The sequence below is a fragment of the Symsagittifera roscoffensis genome, chromosome 1 (assembly GCF_963678635.1).
Source record: "Symsagittifera roscoffensis chromosome 1, txSymRosc1.1, whole genome shotgun sequence".
Classification (NCBI taxonomy): Eukaryota; Metazoa; Xenacoelomorpha; order Acoela; family Convolutidae; genus Symsagittifera; species Symsagittifera roscoffensis.
Window position 1 is genome coordinate 75,309,233 of NC_087062.1, and position 26,366 is coordinate 75,335,598.

At 34.4% G+C, this 26,366-nt stretch overlaps 2 protein-coding genes across 2 annotated transcripts in view; one reads left to right on the plus strand and one right to left on the minus strand.

Moving 5' to 3' along the window:
* Positions 1–26,366, minus strand: part of LOC134848892 (low-density lipoprotein receptor-related protein 2-like) — a 154,528-nt gene that overhangs the window by 121,533 nt on the left and 6,629 nt on the right. Inside the window, exons 5-9 of the mRNA XM_063866430.1 lie at positions 26,030–26,259; positions 25,551–25,733; positions 24,982–25,119; positions 23,644–23,766; positions 20,671–20,868 (exon numbers count right to left, since the gene is read on the minus strand). Coding sequence (XP_063722500.1) covers positions 20,671–20,868; positions 23,644–23,766; positions 24,982–25,119; positions 25,551–25,733; positions 26,030–26,259 — 872 coding nt within the window. The remainder of the gene's footprint in view (positions 1–20,670; positions 20,869–23,643; positions 23,767–24,981; positions 25,120–25,550; positions 25,734–26,029; positions 26,260–26,366) is intronic.
* On the plus strand, positions 757–16,527 carry LOC134855169 (cysteine-rich protein 2-like). The gene is given in 5 exon segments (XM_063871595.1): positions 757–1,090; positions 4,655–4,811; positions 5,237–5,318; positions 15,637–15,785; positions 16,197–16,527. Coding segments are annotated over 4 exon segments (501 nt in total). The 5' UTR covers positions 757–1,090; positions 4,655–4,669; the 3' UTR covers positions 16,325–16,527.

Consider the following 26,366-nt stretch of genomic DNA (forward strand, 5'->3'; position numbering starts at 1 on the left):
CTTTTCTTAAATAGCAATACTGAAAATATTGCAGTTTATCTTAGCGTTTATAAATAAAACTAAATTCCAGCTTGGTACGGCAGCAAAATATCAGGTAAATTTGCTTCAGACTCAACGTTCAATGAACCATTTCATAACTTTCAATATACAATCTGCAAATTGAGAGTGGTAACACCCAATTTAAAACTAATAACTATCTATATAAAGGGTTCAAATCTCACAACCCAAAAGTTCGCAACCCGAGTTCGAATTTACCCTTGCGCGTCTCAAATTCAATTTGTCTTCTATCAACCGAAAAGAGTGAATAAATTCAACCGAAATCCAAAGAGATAAGACTGGCTCAAAAATACTATCTGAGCGAGACGATGGATTCGGACTGGGAAACAGGGAACATAAAATTGGGTTGACTGATTAACCTGGGGTGGATTTTTTCCGAAACTTCTTCTTTTTTGTTATCTCACTCTTTTAATTTTGACATCAAACCAAAGAAAAGCCACTACGTAAAAAATGAAATGCCTAATTTTTTTATACTTTATTTCTCATGCGCATGAGGTTTTATAAGATACTAAAATTCTAGGTGACTCTTCTAAGAGCTCTATTACTCTATGAGTCGTCAATTCTCCCCATAAAACGACATTAGGCCATAAAGATATAAATCTACTACGTAGTAATTCCAATATACTTCAATCAGGAGGTTCAGATATCTTGAAATCTGAATTTCAGCTTCAAATTCAGTCTTCTTGGGAAAAGCACAGTTTGTTTTCCTATCTCAAACAAAAACAAAAACCGAGGAATGCGAATTCCTGATTCCAATTGTTACAAGGAGTGAATTGACGTATTTGGGCGGCTTTCCCTTCCATATAAGCTTTATATTTTCCCAAACTTAGTAGTCGCTAGCGCACCGCCTGTGGAGTTTCACCCAGTTTGTAGTTCACGGCATATGTTTACGTCACAATATAATTCACTTCCTAGGTATAAAGCTAACCAGAAGTACAATTTATCATTCCGAAGTTAACCTGAAAAATATAACGTACTCGCACAAGAAATTGCTCTATTTCTTTTCTCAATTTTCACGAAAATCAGACATTCGGTGAGTAATTTTTGAGATAAATATTTCTCTTTCTCTCTGGAAAATACCTCCATTCAGGGGCGGATCTAGGATTTTCTAGATCAGAGGGAGAGTACCTTATCCATCACACCCCCAGCCCCTCCCTAAACTCGCTGGTGCCTCTATTACTAATGGTTTAACAAGGTTACGTGATCAGCAAGATTATATGGATGATAACACTATTATAAGGATGAATATACAGTTAAAATATATTTAAATTTCAATGTATTCTTCCGGCTTTCTAAGGAAAAAATAAATGTATATGATTGGGGTTGTTTTTTATTTAGACAATTTTTTATTCCAAAATGAATTGAGGAAAACTAATTGGGCATATTAATTCGACCCTAAAAGTAATTTAGCGGTTTATATTTCATATTGCGACTCCAGGAATTAAAAAATTTCAAAATTTTACAGTAAAACTACTCGTGAGCAGTAAAAGGGCAGGAGGATTAATCAAGGCTTTGCCATGATAGGGCAGCAGCCTTGACTGGAATCTATACATTGAAAATATTTTTGTTCCGACCATTGAAAATGGGGAGGAACTTTCTATTCGGGTGGGTTTTAGTTTTTTTCTTTTTGTTTCCCACACAAAATTAGGTACCACAAAAAACTGTCGGGTTTAGTCGAGTGATATATCATAATAAAGCCCTTTCAGTCGTGATTCGAACGACATTTACAAGATTTGAAAACTTTTTCACAGTGTAGAGAAAAACGGCTTCGAAATTTTCGATTTTTGGTCTATTTTAGAGCTAATAAGGTGATCGTGTACATTTATCATAGCTGATTTAAGCCATAAAAGTTTAGATGTACTTAAATAAAGATAGTTTTATGAAGCAATTTTGAGAATCAATAACTTGAAAAATTAAAAAAAAAACTCTGCATAAATTTGGGAAAAAAATTTGGAAATTTTTAATTTTTTTTTCGTTTTTGAAATCATTTTTCTTCAAAAACTGTTTTTCAATTGATTTCTTTTACTATGACTCTCAAATAAACCTAAGTTTTTTTTGTTTTATCACAACACGCAGCAGATGTTTTATCACAACATGCAGAAGAAAACGAAACCAATTTGAAGCTCCGAAAAATTTAAAGTATCGAAAAATCATTGAATCTGCTCGTTAACTGATGCTCACTTTATTTATCAAGCATTCTGATTTTTGAGCTTGCGATGTGACCCACACAATTGGTTGAAAAGGTGATTTCGAAATATTGAAACACTAGCTGATGGTTCTCAAAAAAAGAGGAAAAGTTTTAATTAAGAACAATTGTGGGTTCTGCAATTCGCAGAAGATCTATGAAAAGCTATAAGGCTTGTCTAAGCTTATTATTGGCTGAGGAAATTTTAAATTGTCGCAAAAATTTTGGATTGTAATCAAAAATAAATGTTTTTTTATTGACTAAAAAAATTTCAATGGACATCACTGGATGATACTAGCTCTCAAAAATGATGAAAGAAAATGAATCTTGAAATTTTAGCTCAAAACCTTCATGACCAAGACTTTTGGGATCAAAATTGGGCGTCGGTTTTCAACGGGGAACGTCTTAGGAGAAAATGAGTCAAAAAGGACCGCTCAGCCAAAACCTGTATGGGGAAAAATAAACGTTTTTCGATCAAAAATTCAATTCATGTTTTCTACTTTGCAGTACATATTTTATGCTTTGCGGCAAATTTCAGCGAAATTTGTAGAAAAATCCAAACTTTATTGATTCTAGCTTTTTTGTGTACAGGAATTCACTTTTCACAAATGTATTAGGTTTGTAAAAAGTACCATTTATACATAAGGTTAAGCACGATGTTTAACAGTTTTCTAATAATGCGTAGCGTAAGTGACAATTTATTATAGCTGAAAAATCACTCCTAATTGAACAGAAGCAAGCTGATTGATTCAAACAACGCGTTACTAGAAAAGAAAAAGCGAAGTTCTCATGTTAGAGATAGAAAAAGGTAATATCAGACAATCACAATTGAATATTCAAAAGTCTGAAAGAAAATGCGAAAATCTCAAGAAAACTTTTTAGATTCAGGGCATCAAATTTTGTATTGGCCAAACGCAAAGCCATTAGATCAGGCTGTCTGACTGATAAGTTTTGCGAGCTTGCCAGATCCGAAAAACGAGCCCATCGAAATGCCAAAGGGATTCTTCTACAAATCACATTGGGCATATTATGATTAGTTGGACAATTTTCATCTTACCGTCCTTCCATCATAAAAGCAGCCCGCGATTAGTAAAATCAATTTTTACTTGACATTGTCTGAGGGAAAAATGGAATTTTCTTTTTTGAATTTCTTTTGAATTTCTTTTTTAAGAAAATGGGCATATAAACGTTTTTCGATCAAAAATTTAATACATGTTTTCTACTTTGCAGTAAATGTTTTATGCTTTGCGGCAAATTTCAGCAAATTTTGTAAAAAGAAGTCCAAGTTTTTGTAGTTCTAGCTTTTTTTCTGTACAGGAATTCACTTTTCACAAAGGTTTCAGGGTTGTAAAAAGTACCATTTATACAAAGGTTTAAGCACGATGTTTAACAGTTTTCTAATAATGCGTAGCGTAAGCGGCAATTTAATATAGCTGAAACATTACTTCTAATTGAATTGAAGCAAGCTGATTGATTCAAACAACGCGTTACTAGACGAGGAAAGGCGAAGTTCTCATGTTAGAGATAGAAAATGGTAATATCAGACAATCACAATTGAATATTCAAAAGTCTTAAAGAAAATGCGAAAATCTCAAGAAAACTTTTTAGATTCAGGGCAATAAATTGTGAAATTGTGTATTGGCCAAACACAAAGCCATTAGATCAGGCTGTCTGACTGATAAGTGTTGCGAGCTTGCCATATCTGAGAAACGAGCATATCGAAATGCCACAGGGATTCTTTTACAAATCACATTGGGCATATTATGATTAATTGGACAATTTTCATCTTACGGTCCTTCCATCATAAAAGCAGCCCGCGATTAGAAAAATCAATTTTCACTTGAAATCGTCTGAAAAAAATCGTCAACAAAGCTGCTCTTATCAGATCGGAGCCCGGAATTTTCCGACTGCCCTTTAAAGAATGTTTTTTATTGAAAAAAAAAGCTTTTTTTCTCAAGTTTAAATATGTCACCTTTCAATAACGCAAGAAAATTGCATTCACCGCCAATTTAAATTTAAATTTGAGGAAATACATCTTTTTCCTGTGGTCGATAAACAATGTTCGCATAACAATTTTTAATACTCGAACGACAATCTACACAGGTCATTGCAAAATTGCTAGAAACAACGTGCGGACGTAAAAAAGCTGCTATAAAAAACTTCGTTTCAGTGGCTTCATTTGAGTAAATTTATCATCAGAAAATTGATTCAGTTAGGTGAAAAAAAAAACAACAAATTGGTAAAAAAATAAAAGCGTTTTTACAGCAGTAATAAATATATCATGGTTTCAGACGTTTTTAAGTATGCCATTTTCCATAGTAAATTAAAACATTTATTCCTTCGTTTTGAAAACGTTTGCGTCTCCTTCAAATTTGTTGCGAATAGAAACCACTATATTGTTTTCACGCTTAGACCTGACTCTACAAGATGCCTAAATGTCCCAGTTGCAATAAGGAAGTGTACTTCGCAGAAAAGGTGACGTCACTGGGGAAGGATTGGCACCGACCCTGTCTCAAGTGTGAGAAATGCAAGAAGACAGTGACTAGTGGAAAGCACGCCGAACACGACGGTAAGATTTCCTACAGAGGTTCTTAATTTTTCTTCAATTTTCTCATATGTTTGAAGACCCCCCCTCCCCCACTTTCCCCCAACATCGAGAATTCAAACAATCTATTTGGGGAGAAAAATTGCCTGCTAAACTATTGTTGCTAAGACTAAGAAAACAGTTAAGTAAAGATTTTTAACTAGAACACTGTCGATGTGGTCGTATTAAAAAACTAGTCAGACCAACAATATATCAATTCCATTTTCAACCCGCCATTATTAACAAAGTTTTAAGTAACAGCAGTAGCTATATACTAAAAGTGTTTAAAGTTTATGTCAAAAAAAATTCATCGATATTGCTTGGAAAAATCACTGAACAGAGGAGTTTATGCATGATTGTTTGGCTGATTTGTCTCAAATCCTCCTGCTGAAAAAATATTTTCTGCCTAGGGAAGCCATACTGTCATCAGCCCTGTTATTCGGCTATGTTTGGACCAGGAGGATTCGGACATGGAGGAGCTGAGAGCCACAAGTACTAGACAAGTGTAGAGGAAAAGGATAGAGAAATGAAACACATTTTATAAAACTCCTTGATAAATATTTAGTAGCCAATCATTATAGTTTGCCGAAATCCTTAACAAAACTGATTTGGTCTGAAAAAACGCAGTATCCAAAAATACCCGAGAAAAATTGGGAAACACGTGAATCTAAGTTAATCTCCAAAATTATTGAAGGCAGTTAGAAATATAAGAAAAATAAGTTTGTGTTTATCGATCGACCAAGTCAGTTCCTATTTATTTGTGTTAACTAACCCTTTTTGAAATTGAGAAAATAAATAAGTGATTGAGATTGAGTGAATGATATTTCTTGTTCCCATGCCTGAAATAACTTCAAGCTCAACAAAACACCAGCAACAAGGCTAAAACTATCACAACTGAAGCAGAAGCTGTTGGGACAGAGCTTTTGGGTAAACTGACTCCGTTGAACTGTCTCAGATTATTCTAAACGTCTCGGAACTGACATCTCTGGACAGATCTTAGATAAGCAGATCATCTCAGAGGTGCAGATCTTAGAATAATTAAAACTAAAAGATAAACTATTTTTATTTGAATTTTACTAATCTTGTAGATCAGATATCAAACACTTGCGACTCGAAACAAGGATAGCCGGTTGCTAGAAACACAGAAACTTCCGACCACATTAATGAAAAAAAATTTAAAACTTTTTTTTCGCAAATTTATGTCCTTTTTTGTAAACAAAACAGGACCTAGAATAATTGTGGTGGGAAAAGAACCAAGTGAACGGTGGCCCAGCGGTTAAAACTTTGGGCTATTATTCTAAACCGATCTTTGTCTGAGTGCCCGGATTTCAGCTATTGTCGTCAAAACTTTAAGGCAAAAACTGGCGACCAAAGAGAACAAATGTGGAACTCTCGTCAAGGACAAGGTGGCCGCGTGGCTACGGCCGTGGACTGCTAAACCACCACTGTCTCTAAGCGAGGATTCGAATTTCCAATCTCATCTCTGCTCGGAGACAATTTAGCTTTTTAATAAAGCACACAAAAAACTGCGAAGCTCAAAAACACAACCTTTTCAGAAGAACGCACCTTAAAATTTTCGGTCCCAGTTTTATTTCATTGAAACGTTTTCGGCAATATTGAAGTTAATTAGAATCAGGACCAATAGAAAAGCAATGGGATTTTAAAATTCAAAAAGACGACAGGGTGCGTGGATGAGGGGTATGCAAAAAATGAAGTTTTCCGAACACAACAAAGGATACTATCGTCTGCAAAAAATTCTTCGAAAGCATTTTTTTTTAAAAAAAGATCCTATTTCGTCTTCAGGATAATGTCTCCAATAAAATTATTCAAAAAATTCCAAGCAATTAATACATGAGGTTCAAATGCAGGATGAGTGAGTTGATTTGAAGTTTAAACAATTCAAGTTCAACAAATACAAAAGTTTTCGCCAATAGCATCCTCAGCAAGGGCTGTTTATAAGATAGCGAACGCTTGCTAGTTTTTTCAATTGTGCAACGCGCGGCAAACCAAGTCAAGGGTTCACAAGAAAAAAAAATCACTAGAGAACTGGATTTTTTCCACATATATTAAAATTAGCAGCTGAAAAACGCTGAAAATTTCCGGAAAAATCAGAATTATTTTTCTTGTAACTTTCAGTCGCCCAAAAAAAGACCCTTAAGCATGTAATAACCACACTGTGAAAAAATTTTGCTGAAAAAACATTCATATGAGATAACCCAATACCCGCAAATTTCAGCCAATATTAAAACACTTTAATGTTTCTGCTAACCAGTTCAAGGATATATCCAATTTAATGTTTCTGCTAACCAGTTCAAGGAGAGGGTTGCCGAGTGGTTAAAGCGTTGGTTGGACTGTTAAACAAATACAACCTCCTTGCGTGGGGTCGAACCCCTTATCTTTCGACTAAAAGTTTTCACACAAGTTTTGTTGGTTTTCGAACATGACAAAAGATCCTATCTTCTACAAAAACATTATTGAAAACAAAAATCTTCAAAAAGGTTCGTATCTCGTATTTAGGATGATATCTTAAACAAAATCGTGAAAATTCCTTGAATTTTGTACAAAGGGTTCAAATGCAGCATGAATGTCTTGATTCGATGTTGAAACCCATAAAGCTAAAATACGGAATACTTCACCAACCGCATCATCAAGGGTTGCATAAAAGAAATCAAACGCTTTACAAAGCCAGAAAAGCAGAATAAAAAACATGATGGTTGCGGCGGATTGATTTAGTTTGAAACGTACATTACTTAACAGTCAATTGCTCTTCAATGTACCTCAGAGGTCTGCACGCTAGAAAAACACGTAGTGAAAAGTATTTTTACAAAACTTAACAAATTTGGCACTTGAAAAAACAGGATAAAAGTTTCGAGCAACAATCAAAAAACAGTTCCCTGTAATTTATAATCTTTCAAAATAAGACAGTGAAACGATTAAAGACCATAGCTGCATTTTTTTGCTGACAAAAATTTACTCTGAGTTAACCCGGTATCTGCAAATTTCAATCGAAGTTTAAACATTTGGATATTTCATACATTGAACTTAACTTTACTGCTCTTCACCTAAAGGACAGGATGATCGAGTGGTTAAGGCGCTGGACTGCTCATCCTGTAAGGTAAGTGCGTGGGGTCGTGCAAGCGTGGTTTCAAAAAAAAACTCTGACAAGTAAAATTTGCTCAATGGTTTAACGATTTTGAACAATTTAGCGTTTTCAAAAAACATACAACAAATTGAGAAGCTCAAAAACACAACATTTTCAGTGATCGTCCCTTAGAAAAGTTTTGGACCTCATTTTTATTTTGAAATGCAGTTTTGCGCGATAGTGAACAAAAAGTAGAAGAAATAACAAATTGAAAATATGAAATGAGTTTTAAACCCTCAAAGAGGCGACAGAGTGCGCGGACGAAGGTTATGCACTTGACAAAAGCGTTCTTTAAAATCATTGCTCACAAAAGGATCTTATCTTGTATTCAGGATATTTTCTCGTACAAGATGCAACAAAAAATTCCTACAATTCGTACACAAGGTTCAAATGAAGCATGAATGAGTTGTTTTGAAAGCTTAAGCAAATAAAGCTCAAATACAAAATGTTTCAACAACAGCATAACACAGGGTTGTTTATCAGATATCGACCACTTTCTTCTTAAAAAGGCCAAAAAAAAAGCTGTGTAAAAACATGATAATTGCGACCGATAATAAACTTCAAAGCATTTTTGTAGATGTCAAACGCGCGATAATTGATAATTAACGCCAAGGGTCTGCACGCAAAAAAAATTTGCGGAGATTTGTAGTTTTTCTACATTTAAATCACTTGGCAGTTGAAAGAATTGGATGCAAATTTTGAGCATCAATCAAAATGTAATTTGTAATTTTAAGTCTCCCATAAGAAGACCCTGAAAAAGTAATGACCACAGCTGTGGATAATTTTTCGTAGAAAAAATATTTACTATGAAATCATCCATTACCCGCAATTTTCAGTCGTACTGTAAACATCTGAAGGTTTGATATATACAGTTTTATTCTACTGCGAACATCCTGAAGGAAAACGTGGCCGAGTGGTTGAGACGCTGCACTGCTACCCCAATACGGAATCCATGCGTGGGTGTGTACCCCATCTCCGTCGAGTAAAAATTTCTTATAAGTTCGAATGTTTTTTCGAATAGTAAAATTTACGTATGAGAAAAGACTTTCACTATGCATATTTGTCTTTTCATTGAAAAAGAAGAAGAAAAAATCTTATTAACACAATAATAGAATTTTATCAGTAAAAAGTTATAATTCACAAGAAACTCGGAATTAAAAAAGTGCTTTCAAAAACATACAAAACTGAAAATTCAATTTTTCAAAATATTACTTTCCTCAATAGCTTAAAAATTAGCTTCAAAAATGAATAGAAAAAAAAACAACGCGTTTTGAACATTGAAAACAACGACAAGGTGCAGTGATGAGGAGTAAGCAAACATTAAAATTTTCCGCGCATGACAAAGGATCCTTTCTCCTACAAAAAGTTTTTCGCAATCATTTCTCACAGGGATAATTTGTCTCGAATTCAGGATAATGTCTCCTAAAACGCTTTTAAAAATTACTACAATTTAAACACAAGGTTCAATTGCAGCCTGAATGATTTCGTTTGATGTTTGAACAATGAAAGCTCAGCCATTAAATACTTCAGTTGCATGACTAAGGTTTGTTTGTCAGACATCAAGCGCTTTCACCTTAATCATGCCAAAAAAAATGGGTAAGAACATGTTAATTGCGTAAAATTGATAAACTTTAATTTTAAATATACTTGATTGTCAAATTCGCGGCAAGGTAAGTCAGGAATCTACTCAGGAAAAAAAATTGTCCTGAATAATTGGATTATTTCCTACATATATTAAACTTGGCGGTTGAAAAAATTGGATTAACATTTTTGAAGAATAAATCTAAATTTTTTCATCGAATTTTTAGTCTCCTAAAACAAGACCCGTTTAACAAAAGTGAAGATACAATTTGGTTTTTCAAAAGAGCATACAAGAAAGTTTCCGTACATGGGATCGAATTTTATCTCAATCGATTGAAATCCGCCAGAAAGTTTTAATGGTTTTTCGAATCGGAAAATTTTTGTAAGAAAACAGAAACATTTCCCTCTGCATACTCAGCTCTTCAAAAAATAGACTTAAATTTCAGATCCAAACAATCAGAGAATAATATCAGCAAAAAACTATATTTAACAAGATTAGCTGATATAATTTGGTATTTCCAAAGAGCATAGAAAAAATTGAACTGCTCAAAAACACAAAAAATTCAGTATAGCGATTCAGAAAAAAAAAACTGATCTCATTTTTATTTCAAAATAACATTTCCGCATTAGTGAAAAAAGATAGGTTCAGATGTGAGTGGAGAAAAGCAATGCGTTTTAAACATTCAAGACGACAACAAGGTGCACTGATGAGGAGTATGCTAACCAAGAAGGCCTCATAACATATAATGATCACCGCTGTGAAAAATTGAGTTAATTCGTTACACGCAAGCTTTCAGTTGAAATTCAAACACGTGGAATTTTGATATGATGAGTTTATTTTCACTGCGAATTTTCTCAATGGAGCTGGTGGCCGAGAAGACATGATGGCCGAAAACAATGTAGTTTCCGTGCGCAGGATTGAATCTTATCTCTATTGATTAAAATCCACAAGCAAGTTTCAATGATTTTTCGAAACGGAAAACTTCTTAAAGAAAACAGTAACATTTTCCTCATTTCTATTTTTTCAAAAAAGAGACGAACTTTCCAGATTCAAACCACCGCAGAAAATTATTCGCAAAAAAACTAAATTTAACAAGATCAGCGGATTTAATGTTGCTATTTCAAAGAGCTTACAAAACTGAGAAGCTCCAAAAAAAATCAGCAGTATCATTCTGAAAAAAAAATGATCGCATTTTTATTTCAACGAAACATTTCCACATTAGTGAACAGAAAAAGCAATGTGTCCCAAACACTCAAAAAGACGACAAGGTGCGCTGATGAGGAGTACGCTAACCATGAGGTTATTCGCAATTGACGAAGGACTTCTTCAAAATCAATTTTTTTTTACAAAAGTATCTATCTAGTCTTCAGCATAATCTCTCCTACAATATACTAAAAAACAACTGCAATTTTTACACGAGGTTCAAATGCAGCTTAAAAGAGTTAATTTGAACTTTCAAAAAACTCAATTACGAAAAAGGAACCAACAGCGTCACCGAGATTTGTTTTTTGGATATCAAACGTTTCCATAAAAAAGCAGAGTAAAAAAATACGTTAATTGCGCCCGCTTGATGAAAACCACAACGTAAATTTTTCAAATGTCAAAGCCTCAGTGAAGAAAGTCATGGATCTGCAGGCAAAAAAATCATCAAAAACTGTTTTGTTTTCTCTGCGTTTATAAAATGGGCCGCTTAAGAAAAAGGATTGAAGTTTTGAGTTTAATCGAAAAATTTTCCCTGCAAATAATTTAAGTTCCTTTAAAGAAGGCCCTCCAACATATAATGACCAAAGTTATGAAAAAAAATTGCTGAAAAAAACTAAATTTTTATGAGTTAATCCGTTACCACCAAATTTTCAGTTGAAAATGTAACAAAAAGATTTTGGTATAATCAAAATGATTTTAATGATAACCTCCCCAAGTACAGGGTAGGCGAGCGGTTAGGAAGTTGGACTGCCTATCAGATACCATTACCGTGCGTTGGTTCAAAGCGCATATCTGTCAATTATTATTCATGTGCAAGTTGAAAATGTTTTTCGAAATGCATATTTTGATTTACAAAAACATTTCCCTCTGCATACTTGTGTTTTCAAACAAAAGAGACAAAAAATATCTGATCAATTTTTTGTAAAAAATGAGTGAACATAAATTTGCTTGCTCGAAGAGTATACAAAACACTGAGAATGTCAAAAACACGAAAAATTTAGTAGAAAGAACCTGAAACATTTTTTCTTTTTTTAACTTACTAGCAAAAAAAAATAAAAATTGGAATAGAACAAATCAAGGTGTTTTAAGCATTCAAAAAGACAACAAGCTGCGCTGATGGGGAGTGTGCAAACCATTAGGTTTTCCGTGTATGACAAAGGGTTTCTTCAAAATCATTTCCTGCAAAAAAATCCATATCGTACTACAAAACCCAAGAAAAAATCCCTATCATTCTTAGAAAAGGTTAAAATGCAGCATGAATGAATTAATTCGAAGTTTAAGCAATTAAAGCTCCAAAGCAAAACATTTCATCACAAAAAGTTGTTTATCAGAAATCGAACGCTTCAATCTTAAAGAAGCCAAAAGAAATTGTGTAAGAAAAACATACTTTATTTGATTGTCGAAAAAGCAGCAAAGTACCTCAAAGGTCTGCAGTCAAAAAAATCGTCAAGAACTGAATTTCTTTCTGCGCTTAGTGAACTGAACCATTTTAAAAATGAATAAAAATTTTAAAGGAACAATTGAAAATTCCTGGTTAACCTAAATCTCCTAAGAACAGTCCTCAAAACACATAATTACCACAATTGGGATTTTGCTGAAAAACACTAAAAATTTATGAGTTAATCCATTACACGCAAACTTTCAGTTGAGATTCAATTCTGTGAACTTTTGATATTATGAACTAAATGCTACCGAGTAGCCCAGTGATTAAAGCTTTCGACTGCTAAACCAAAACAGTTTCCGTGGGTGGATTTGAATCCCATCTCTGCCGATTATAAATCATATGCAACTTTGAATGGCTTTTCGAATCTGAAAATTTTTGCAAAAAACCAAACATTTCGCTCTGAATTTTTGTGAAACTAAAGAGAAAAACATCTGATCAAAATAATCAAAAAACAATATCAGCAAAAAAACTATACTTATCAAGACGAGCAGACACACTTTTGCTCTTTCAAAGAGTATACAGAAAATTGAAAAGCTCAGAGCACAAAAAAATTAGTAGAAAAATTCTGAAACAAATTGAACTCGTATCAGCAATAATATCAGCAAAAAACTATACTTATCAAGACGAGCAGACACAATTTTGCTCTTTCAAAGAGCATACAGAAAATTGAAAAGCTCAAAAGCACAAAAAATTTAGTAGAAAAATTCTGAAACAAATTGGACTCGTTTTTTTTTTTCAATTACCAAATTTCCGCAAATTAGTTTAAGCAAATTAAGCGCAAAATCGAAACATTTCACCAACAGCAGCACAAATGGTTAATTATCAGATATCAAAAACTTCCATCTTAAAGAAGCCAAAAAGCTGTATAGAAAATAGAAAAAAAGAAGGCCTTGAAACAAATAGTGACTACAGCTGTGAAAAGACTTTGTAGAAAAATACTCAAATAAAAGCGTGATAAATTCCCAACACCTCGTGTTGTAGCCGAGTGGTTAAGGCGTTGGACTGCAAATAACTTTCTTTACGTGGGTTCAAATCTCATCTGTCAGTTAAGAGTTACAGGAATTTTTCAATGGTTTTTGAATCGGAAAATTTTTTCAAAAAAAAAACATTTCGATTTGCATACTTATTTCTTAAAAAAAGAACAAGACATCTGAACTGAACAATCATAATTTATCATCAGCATAAGACAGAGTTTCATAAAATAAAAAGAGTTAATTTTGTATTTTCAAAGAGCATACAGAAAAGTGAGAAGCAAAAAAAACCAAACGAATTTGATAGAAAGATTCTGAAAAAACTGATCTAATTTATATTTCAAAGTAACGTTTCCCGAAGAGTGAGAAAAATAGCTTCAGAAATGAATATGAAAAAGTGTTATTTTTCTTAAAATAAAAAAGACGACAAGGAGCGTTTATGAGGAGTATACAAACCACTAGGTTTTCCGTAGATGACAAATCTACTTCAAAACCAACTCTTACAAATAGAATTATCTCATATTCAGGTTGTTGTCTCCTACTACATCCTACAAAAAATCTGTACAATTTTCCCACAAACTTCAAAAGCAGCATGAATGACTTAGTTTGACATTTAAACAAATAAAGCTCCAAGACAAAATATTTCACCAACATCATCACAAATTTTTTTATCAATAATCAAACGCTTCAATTTTACAGAAGGCAAAAAAGCTGTGTACGAAACACATGATGAAAGCAGCCGCTTGATGTAATTCAAAACATACTTTATTTGTTGTCAAACGCGCGGCAAGTACGTCAAAGGTCTGCACCAAGATCTGGACGTTTTCTGCATTTAATAAACTGGACCGTTTAAGAAATTGGATTAAAAATTTGAGCATCAATTAACAAATTTTCCACCGCAAATTTGAGTTTCCTGAAATTAGGCCCTGAAACTTATAATGACCACAGCTGTGAATAGATTTTCCTGGAATACACTAAAACTTAACGAGTTAACACTTTAGACGTAATTTTTCAGTTGAAACTCAATCACTCAGATTACGATATAGCAAAAGTTTCACTAACGCTGTACTCAAAGGACAGGGTGGCCGAGTGGTTAAGGTATTTGACAGCTAAAACAATAAGATGTCCATGCGTGGGTTCGAAACCCATCTCTGTCGAATAAAAGTCATGCACAGGTTTGAATGGTTTTTCGAATTCTAAAAATGCTGCAAAAAAACATTTTGCTCCCCATACTTGTGTCGTCATAAGAAGAGACAAAAGACATCAGGTCAAAACAATTATAGACTATTATCAGCAAAAACAATATCCCCCAAGACGAGCGGACGCAGTTTTGCTCTTTCAAAGCGCATGCAGAAAAATGAGATGCTCAAAAACACAAAAAAATTAGTAGAAAGATTCTGAAAAAAATGATCTCATTTTTATTTCAATAACGTTTTCCGGAAAAGTTTTTAAACAATTGAAACTCAATTACAAATAAATTCAACAACATCAGCACAGAGGGTTGGTTATCAGATATCAAAACCTTCCTTCTTACGAAAGCCAAAAAAAAGCTGCGTAGAAAAATTGATAATATCGTCCGCTTGATGGAATCTAAAGCGAATTTTAGTTGATTGTCAAACGCGCAGCAAGGACCGCTAAAATCGGCAGGCAAAAATCGCCAAAATTTGGATTCACTTGTGCGTTTAAGAAACTGGGTCGTTTAAGCATTAGTGCTTGCAGACCAATGATGCATAAATTAACTTATTAAAACAAAAAACAAATCAGAGCGTGATATATTTTGTCAGCTTAACATTTTGATATATTTCGGTTTGTGTAATTTTGAGGTGGGGCGCAGGGACTTGCATGCGAGCCGCATAGCATGGGCAATTATAAAAAAAACCCAGTTTGATGCGGCACGCATCAGTTTAAGTTTAGGTTGCAAATTTAAGTTAACAAACTCAAATGTTATTGCGCTAGATTTTGCATGCGCACGCATGCAACGAGGCCAGTCATCCTTGAAGCAGTAGCGATCAGTTAAGTCAATCGGATCTGTTGATCTATAACCCCCTTTTTGCAAAAGGTGGAGATTCGGTAACAGGAAAAATATCGCATATATTTAACAGTTGAATTAGTTCATCATGGAGTGGTTATTCGTTGCTTGGTGCCAAATGGAGTGAAATAGTTATCAAAACGGGTCGACTCAGTCAGTCCTGGACCGGTAATGGCTGAAAAAAAAACACTGATTGTAGCAAAAATTGTAAAAAGCGTAACAAAAATTACAATTTAAATTAACTTTTTATTGTGTATAAAAATTTTGGTTATGATTTCATTTGCATTTTGTGTTTCAGTTTTTCATGCTAGTTTTTTGTTTTACTCTGCTACACACGTCCAGCTTATTTGAGCCGACAAAATTAAACTAATTGTTACAACCAAAAGTAGCAGTTGAAAGCGTGTTTATGGTCACAAAAAGTTAGTAGAAGCTACGATTAAATGCCTAGCCCTCAATGTCCTAACTGTGGAAAGGTGGTCTACTTCGCAGAAAAAGTGTCTTCACTGGGGAAGGATTGGCACCGACCCTGTCTCAAATGCGAGAAGTGCAAGAAGACATTGACAAGTGGAGGGCACGCAGAACATGACGGTATGAGATGAGTCAGCGAATTTTAAGTTTTTCATCTAAATATAACAAAACAATCGATGAGCATATTTTATTGATGTTTTAATTATTTTAGTTTTTTTTCAAGCTTCAGTAAAAGCTCTATTGCCACTATATTAAAAAATATACATCACCTGCCTGTTAGATTTCAAATCTAAGAGACGGTTTTTTTTCTGCTTAGAAAAATGGCGATACCTGATATTGGTTATGGGATGAAAAAAACCACAAGCTCCGTTTTTTAAAGATTGACTTTCGAGAAGTTTTTGAAGTTATTTAGATCTGCAGCTACAATTATTTCTTTGTTTTTGGGGCGCATATTATCCGATGAAATAAATAGTCTTCTTCAAAATGACTCATTTTACACGCCAAGAATAACAAGTTTGTGTGTTCATCTAGGCAAGCCTTACTGCAACCAGCCTTGTTACTCGGCTCTGTTCGGCCCAGGAGGATTCGGTCGCGGAGGAGCCGAGAGCCACAAGTACTAAAAATGGAAGGTCGGAAGAAGTTCTCTAAGAAAACCATAACAAAATGCAATGCAGAGAATTGGTAAAATTATACTTCTACCTCGTTTTGTTTACGGGATAGCAGGTGCCAAGAAGCAAAGAAAATTGAAATGTGATTTCATCAGCCGAGAGATTATCTTACATTCATCTGAAGAACATAGTAGAGCTATATGCGTATAAATGAAACAAATTTAATTTAAAATGACACTCGATATTGAAACTTGTCGTTTTCTAAAACACCATAGGAACTCAAACTACATCTGAGATGGTGAAATAGCTAGGTCATCCGTTCATTCTGATATCAGAGATTGATGATTCGATTTATGGGCAATTTGAACGTGAAGCAACCTTTGAAAATCAAAATACCTAAAAACGCAAAAGGGTTTTAATTAAGGGCAGAGCATATTTGATGGTTTACCTAAGGCATCTCGTATGATGATTTTATCCCGATTACCCATGAAAACAAATTTTATATAATGAAACAAATTTTGCAGCAAATGTCGAACGCTTTGACCAAGGTGTGATAAATATCTACGATAAACACACAGCGCTTTAGGTCTGCATCAAAACATAAAACCGCAAAAAGGTCGACTATATAAATTTTTACATTTAAAAGACCAAACAACAAATAACCAAAAATCTGGAAAAATATGACTTCATGAAAAATTTCGCAGTCATGAATAGTCTGAAAAGGGATAATCAACATAAAAAGAGGGCTAAATATGCGTTAATAAAACATTTGATATACACTATAAGGAAAAAAATACACTTCTAGGACCAAGTTCGCATCCTCCCGGGAGATTGGTGCCTTCGTTAGTAGCTGGAATTGGAATAATCTGTCATTCGTAATCAAGGATTTTTCACGCAGCAATAAGCAATTTAGACACAAAACAAATAGTGGAGTGGAGAATCTCAACTTATGCTCTTTAGAGAAGATATGCTAACTTGATCGTCCTGATCCCTCTTCTGAATTGAAGAGCAAAAAATATTATCTTGCGAGCAAGCTTCATAAAATAAAATCCGAGTAAACTAGACAAAGCAAACTAGATTAAACAAAACACAAACTGTAAGCGAACAATTGAAAGGAATTAAGAAGTGCTAGCAAAACTACAACATGGAGAGCTAGTTGCTGTGCAAATAACAAAGAAATTCCCGATCATGTTCTGAAAAAAACTACAAAAAAGTTTTTTCTTTAAATTAATTTCGGTTTTTTTTGTGTCTGGTGTGATGGAAGGATCTGAAAGAAAGAATAAATTTGGGGCATTTGCAATATTCACAGTGAAAACAAATGCTCTTCGAAAAATTACTCATAAAATATCAAAAAAATGAAACAAAACTAAAAGATTTTCAATTATTTTGCTGAAGTTCGTTTTTTGTCTTTTTGAAGCTTTTAGTACCCGAGATGGCGTTGAAAAAACTTTTTTGCTGAATTTTTCAGGGCTTGAATCAAAAATTCATTGCTTTATTCACTACTAAGTTGCGGTTAACTTTCTATAATAAAGTATACACTACAAAACATACTGCTAGCATTTTTTAAATCAAAATTAGACATAAAACAAAAAATTAAAACCTGTTTTTCTCAAAACTGGGAACAATTTTTGGAAAATTTTTGATGAATTCCGAATTATTACTGGAAGGAATTTATTATGCTATATCATTCGACCCGATCAGATGATTAATTATGATACTTGATTTAGCGTGGAAAACAAAAATAATAGAAAAAACTAAAACACATCCAAATACAAAATTCTTCCCCATTTTTTTAATGTCGGAAAAATTCCGAGAAAAGAGACGCAAATAAACTTGTACCATGAGCGAAAATTGTTTGCTGACTACAACAAGGATAAACGGTTACTTAAAAAACTTGTACCATGAGCGAAAATTGTTTACAAACTATATTAAGCATAACCGGTTACTGTGCAAGTAGCACAGAATGTTCCGACACAGTCGAAAAAAATATAAAAAAGTTTCTCAAACTGAAAAAAAAAATTAGAATTTAGAAATATTTGAGAGTCATAGAAAAATAAGTCAATTGGAAAACAGTTTTTGACGAAAAATGACTAGAAAAACTCTTAAAAAAATTGAAAAAAATTTCACAAAAAATTTCAATTTTTTTTGCGGACAATTTTGAATTTTCAAATTTTTCATTCCAAAAATTGCGCAAAAAACTCCAAAAACTATCTTTATTTGAGTAAAACTAAGTTTTCAAGGCTTAAATTAAGCTTAAATAAGCTATTGCAACTAATAACTACCTCACTTATTGACTCAAAATTAGACCAAAAATCAAAAATTTCAAACCGGTTTTTCTCGACACTGAAAATGTTTTTGAACTTTTTTAATGTTCAAATAAACGAATAAAAGAGCTTTAAAATGATTTATCACTAACCATGTCCAATGATTATTTGTGTTAGCTGGTTCTGCGTAGAAAAAAAAACTAAAACACGCCCGAATACAAAGTTCCTCCCCATTTTCAACGGTCAGAACAATTGAATTTTCGTTGAAAATTCTTGACCGCAAATCAATTTATTAAAAACCCAAAATGATCAATTGTAAATCATTTACGCATTTCAAAAATGAACCATTCAACTCCGATACAAGCTTTTGTGTTTAATTTGTTAATTCGTTATAGGGCACTGAGATAAAATAGACTTTTTGTATGTTTGAATAGTTAATTTTCGTTTAAAAAGTTTTGTCCCCATCCTTATTGCGAAAGATGCGCACAGTTGGTTCGTTTTGAACGAAATGTTATTCTAATACCATTTTTTTGTTTCGAGTTTTCCTACCATTTGAAAACTAGTGACGTCCTGAGCTTAAAACTGAAAAATTACTCATCTGTAATCATTTTTCTTAATTATGTCGTTTGAAATTTGGCTAATTTGAGCAAATAACGCGCGAAGTTTTCAATTTTTTCTTTAGTCCGGCGATATGTTTCGATTAATCTGGCTCAGAAATCGTTTCAAATTAAAATGATACAAACTACATGGAACTAATTTTGCTTGCTGGGCGCTTAAAGCATCACTCACTTCGTTGATAACATAGCGTGTGTGGGAATATTTTCTGAAATCATCTGAAAAACATCTCATTTTTTTTTCTATTTTTCAAGTTCTAACTTACTATAAATTTTGACTTCTTACTTAAGAGTAATCGGAACACTCCGCACACAGTTTTGCTCAGAAACGAGCAGTTTTGTTAGTTCCTTTTAACTTGATGTCGTCGTATTTATCGTCCCCTATATTAGAAGACATCAGCAAAGAACTGTCATAGTATCTATTGAGCAATTTGCTGACAAATCTGCTGATAGATCAAAGAGGCTAAGTTATGGTCTCCAAACACGCAAAAAACTGAAAAAACTTCGATTTGTATTCCACTAATAAATCGTTTGCTTAAATACCTTACACTTTTGAACCATATGAAACAGGACTATTCATATCGAGATGAAGCCCCGAATGATTAAAAATCTATTTCAATCAAATTAACAAACTGTATCCGCCTGAACTTGTTCAAATAATTTATGTAAGCTTTTGATTAAAAAAAAATTTTAATGAGTTTTTTAGTTGTCCTAAATGTCCTAATCTATTACGAGACCAAAATGTGTAATTTGTGAATTTTGAGCAAATTCAGCAACAATCCGAAAACAGATTGTTGCGTCATCCTCAACATTGCTAGTTTTCTTTCAGCTTCTTTGCTGTTTTGGATTCAACGATCAACTAGCTAAAACACTGAATCAATAAAAATCGCTCCACAAAGTTTGCGGAACCCGCAACAGTTGGTGGAATCTACAATAAAATTATGTTCATTAGATTGTAATAAAAATTTTCCGGAATCCGCTTGCATTTGCGAGATCCGCTTAGAGCTTGCGGAATCCACTAACATCATTACATTTTACATTAGAATTTTGTGGAATCCAATTACATTTGCGGAATTCGCTTGCAGTTTACAGAACCATCTTAAAATTGCACAGTTCAGAACAACTAGCTACACTTGCTCGTTCTGGAATCCACGACAAAATTAATGTGCCGACAAATCTTACGTTACAGCTATTTGTACGCGTAATCCACTGCAATTTTGTAAGTGAAAGCCACTTATATTTTGGAACATGTTTAAAGACACGTCTCTTGATTATAATGATCTACAGACATCAAATTGTGCTCCTACCCAGGTCACAGCTTGGCTGCGTAAAAACATTGCCATTAGCTATCAGAGAGTATTCAAAAAAAACGAAAGGTAAACGCAAGAAATTTAATTGGGTTAAAAAAAAACATTTCAGGACCAATAAAACGGGTACCTTAACTAGAGAAATCGTACTTTTAATATTTCATTATTACATCTAATTGCCTGTATCGACTAGTTATGTAACTTCTACTAACTAGTATCACATCGCCACAGCTGATCAATGCACTGGTGGTTGCCACATGCGAACTGGTCCTCCCTACAGGAGACAGACCCCGTGCCGCAAAACATCCCTGACTCGTCACTCATGTCCCCACAGTCGTCCCATCCATCGCACAGCCACGCCCCATTCACGCAGTTTCCATTGTCACACTTGATGGCAGAAGAGCTGCAACCTAACATACAAAAAAGAATAGCTTTATATGACATTAGGAAAAAGGGCAATGAACTCGAGAAATGCCAAGAAAAATAACGATATCCGGCTGCTGTGCTAGTAACTACAAAAATAAAAAACTAGAAAAAAAACAGATTCTTTTCAAACTGTGCCGTTTTTTATGTTCGCGGTAGGACAAGAGGCTCTGAATAAAATTATAGAACTTAGTTTCTCTCGACACAAGAAAATGAACTGAATGGGCTTCATTATGACAGACTGAGGCGAAGCTGCTCCTCGCAAACACCAGCGAGGAAAATGCAAAAAAGAGCTAAAAACAGGAAAAACAAAGTGAAAACCGGAGAAGATTTTAAATACACCTTAAAAAAATTCTTGAGATTAGGCGTATCATGTTCTCACATCTGCCAAATGACCGCTTGTAATTTTACTAACACTAGCCACTAATAAAGCAGCAACAGTTTCTATAAAATTGCCAAGATTATGGAGCAAAAATTCTACCGAAAACATAATACTTTTTAAATGCTCCGGATTTGAATATCCGATTTGTTCATTAGGAATCGCACTGTTAAAACTACTACTCGGTTTTTCAATTGAAGTTTTTATTTTAGATTTGGTTGGATAGTTTTCAAAAAACCGAACAAAAATTCAAAAATTTGACTTTTCCTCAATCCACAAATTTTCTCTTCTACAGTATAAGAATAGCCTCTGCTATCCATTCCCTGATTTTTAGATTGAAGATTTTGGCACCCTGTTTTGCTAATTTGAACCCTTGATATCAGATTTAGCACATAGTTCTTGAAAAAAAGGATAATACTTCTAAAAAAACGGTAAAAATTTGAAAAAGAATTTCCCGAAGTCTATATGAGATTTTCTAAAAAAAAAACAGGGTAAAAAGATTACGCAGGGAAAAACTGAGCTCTATGCTAAAACTTATTGAACTAAAAACCTCAGAATCAGCAGGTTATTTTTTGAAAAAAAAAACAACTTTTAAAAAAACGGCAAAAATTCAAAAGTTGGACATTTTCTCAGGCCATTTTTTAAACCCTTAGCGGTTATAGCGGTTAAACCCATAAGCAGTTAAACGCAGGGCATAGCGGCATAACGTTTAAAACCTTATTCTTCGATTGGTCAGCGTAGGTTTTAAGTCAAAGTTTCAAAAATTGACCCAAATGACAAAAAATGGGCTTTTTTGAGACCATATCTTTTTTCTAACGAAATTGGGGAATAACCGTATTTTGAGAAAAAGAAGTCCCTATGAATTTTTATTTCGATTGAAACCTTCATCTCAGTTTTACGCATTCAATATTTGAGAAAATAAACTTTTAAAACACTTAGGCTCTAACAAAAGTCACCCTTCTGAACTCTTGAAGGCCGTAGAAGGTAAAGTAAAATGAAAAAAAAAAACTAGCAAAAAATGCCAGGTACATAGAAAAGCAGCCGGTTTTTCAAATGGTACATTTTTTGCTGAAAATTGGCGTAGAAATTTTTGAGAAAAATTGAAATTTCTGCGAGAAGAGCAAAAAATTTTCCAAAGCATCGCATTCCAAATCCCAATACGTTTTCATATTACACGATTTTTTCAAACATGACCTCACACTAGCCAAAGATAATGCCGCAACATATACCTTTAAATTGTCAATTCATAAAAAAGCAAAAACATGATTAATTTGAAATATACCAAAAGTGACACCAAAGGAGCATTTTTATTTGCAATTTAGGCTAGAAAAAATTCTTCGTTATAATACAGTACGCTCCGCTTGGGTAATAACATTCAACTTTTCCTGGTCATTGTTTGTGTTACCTGGTTTTAAAAAGAAACAAAAAAACACGCTCAAAAACAACGTTCCTCTTTTCTTTCAATGGTCAGAACATCTATCTTCTTGCTAAATATTTGAGTAACAATTTCCGAAAACTGAAAGTCGTTCGCCCTTTTTCGACTCATTTCTCGAAGAACGTTTTCGGTTTCATCACCTTTCGAAGAACGTTAATTTGGCTCACTTGAAAAATGACTGCGAAGGTCCAACTTTTTGTCTAGAAATGGTAGCAATAAACTATAAAATAAGCATAGATAGTATCAACAGAAGAAATATTAGCAGCAAGTCTAATTTATAAAAAACATTAAATATAAATCATATCAATCAGGGGTGGATCTAGGATTTTCTCGAGGAGGGGCGGATTTTCAAAAAATTTTAGAAAATTTTGTCGACTTTTTTTAATGTCGACCGAATTGAATTTAAGAGCTCTCCCTAAGCTCGGTTTAGCCCCTGTTTGGGCCAAACTTTCGGCGCCGCAGGCAGAATTTTGCAAAAACAATCCAAAAAAGGCATTAAAATTAGTATATATTGGCGCCGAACGCGCCTGTAGAAAATTTTTAGGGTTCAACGGTCAAAACTGTGTTTCTTAAAAATTACCAAAGGGGAGACCCTTTGGGTCGGCAGGGGTTCGAATCCCTGAGGGGGGAGAGTTCGCACCCCCCCCTAAATCCGCCCCTGATATCAATAGTCGGGCCCAAATTTGAGTAAAATAAAATTTCACGAAAAAAATGCGCGCGATTCCCCTGAATTAAATGGAGGTCAACTTTATTTGACTGATAGTCAATAATTCCATTGTCTCTCAATTTTTATTTTCTAGTCTCGTTGACTAATTTGGCTCACTATGACAAAGTAACCTTTTAATCAAAGGTCCGTTTTTAAAGGGAAGTTCTAATCAACTGAAGTTACTAAATTAACGAGGGGCAAAATCACAAGAACAAAAAAAATAGAGAAAAATGACGGCTAACTGATGCAGTGTTTCTCGTCCGAGTTGTCAAAGCAGTCGTTGTCTCCGTCGCAGAAGTACTCTTCGTCCACACACCTCCCGTTTCTGCATTCATTCAAGCCATCTTCACAAGACCAGCTCAATTCTGACAACAAACGAAACAAGACTGCTCGTATCAAGGCGAAGCCCTGAATGTTCCGACTGCCTTTTAAGGTTTATGGAGCAGTAATAATATTAAAAAATTCAATGAAATAAAACAAAATGAAAAATTTTTTTTCTAAAATTTGAAATTTTTAATGAAAATCATCCCCCCACACGCCATTTAAAGTACAAAAGGATAAATTTTACTCCTTGTAACAAACCAATTACCGCGAATAAGCTTCTTTTAACCAATTTGGAACGATTTCTAAGACGGATTAACTCTCCGCTTACGCGTTGAGAGCGCGAAATATATCGCACATTAATTGTCCCTAATTGGCCAAAATGGCAATCTTTAAACCCCCGTAGCTTTACGAAAAAAGATCACAGGTGAAATATCTTTTCAAATTTGAGCTCAGGACAACAGTACTTTTCGAATGATATAAAAAAATTCCGTCAAAAATGGCTAGTTAAAAAGTCGAAATTTGTCTGAAGAAAAAAAAACCCACCCCGAGCACAAATATTCCGTTACTTTCGTATCGAAAGTCGGAACAATAAATACTACCTTCTATGAAACCGTCGATGTCAGGAGAAATTGATCATTTCCCAATAATTTTATGAGTAGGTGATTGTTTGTGACCAAATTAATGTGGTACGGTAGTTGTTTTCACATCGCAGTTCTTTATATCTAGTCATGGTTCGCCCGGTCAATAAACATAAACCAAAATCCAAGACCGTAATACTCTCGTTGTACTGACTGGCACTTCTTTTAGCATTTCGAAAGAAGGATTCGTTGCCAAAAAATTTAATTAAGCTATTCTAAACCTCGCTTGACTATTTCCAAAAACCAATTTCATCGATTGGTATTGCCAATAAGCCTGTACCCAGAGCCAGATTTTACCAGCTGAATGCTTTGGTGTTTTTCAATTTTGCCATTTTTTGAATGAAGGCTCAGTTGTGAGTAAACTTGCTTCCATTTCTTTTTCCTTAAAACATATGAGCATAAATGGCATCGGGTAACCAATTATAATTACAAGCAAGGCTGAGTAAAGAGATCAAAGATGTCTGGATTTGAGCAATTGACACGCTTAAGAATTCTCATTGGAAAAAAAACCCGTACATGCTTTTTCTATTCAAATTCCAAATGTGCCGTTGTGTGTATGTGTGTGGACTAGGCGTGGGTTTGAGGGTAATTAAAACGGAAATAGAGCACTATAGTTACCTGCTGCGTTGTCTACACATTGAGTGGTGCCTTGCAGCGTGGACCCGAAGGGACATGAACAGACTCTGTTGACCCCGTCGGTGATGGGATGACAGAAGCCATCACAGCCTCCGTTGTCCTCAGAACAAGCACTCGTCACTACACACAAAAGCATTTTCACAATAGAATTTTTAGTTTTTAACAAAATTCTAAATTCACCATTGTAGAAAACCAGGTTGTCGCTTTTAGTTTGTCAAGCATAGCAAGTTTTACCGGTTTGCCAGACAAAAAAAATGCTAAGTCAAATAGCAGGAAAAAGGGCATAAATGCTACAATTTTTGTGATTTTTTTTTCTAATCCACACGTCATCTTTTTTTTTGATAATATTGACACAGATAACTAAGTTTAATGCCATTTTTTATTCTGCTGAGATTTCTAAAATTAAAATCAGCTTTTTAAAATAAAAGTCGAACAGCCTCTCTGCGCATTTTCCACTGCATAAAAATACCAGCGAAAAGTGAGAACTCACTTCTTTAATTCACCTGTAAAAATCAATGAGACGAAGAAAATGAAAGAAAAAGTATTCTGACCAGTTTGCTGGTATGAGCCAGTGAAAACTATAACGTCTTCCAGTCCAAGTATACCAGAGTGAACCACCTGTGCTTCTTCTCCAGTTAGGGTACGGGCTCTCATCACTGAGGAAGTGTGGCCATCTGCCCAGTAGACAAAGCCACCGAACACACTCAGTCCCGAGGGGGAGGTGAGAAACCGAGCTAAAACACAGAACAATAATCACGGGTCCAAAACACAGAACAATAATCACGGGTCCACAATGCACCGCCTTCAAGTGGTGGAACCGACGCGCTGTTCAATCAGCCGCAAATAGCAATAGCATACCCTCCATAAACAGGGCGCTCGGAAAGTTGAGCATTAACCGTAATAATTCCCCTTCTCCGCCCGTAACCCCCTCGGAGAGGAGTGTTCACTAGGTCCAATAGCTGCAATATCACTGCTCTCATCTTCATAATGAACGAGAATGGTTCGGAAATTCTTTCTTTTTCAGACTCACGGTTAATGGGTAGCATGTGTCGACTAGATCCATCAAAATTGACCATTTCGATGCTGGGTTTGGAATAATCACTCCAGTAGAGTTTGCCTGCTTCGAAGTCAATTGAGAGACTATCCGGGTAGACGAGCAAGGAGGATACGAGCTCTGTTGGGTTCTCGGAACCACTCAGGGCTATTTTAGCAATAGAGGACTGATAAGCTGATCCGCCATCCATGATGACGAAAGCATAGCTGAAAAATAGACCAGATATAATGCTCTGCGAATGGTTTTTATCTCGTGTTTGCTTCTAATAAGACCACAGCTCCACATCATAAAGTTAATAAAAAACTTATTCCGG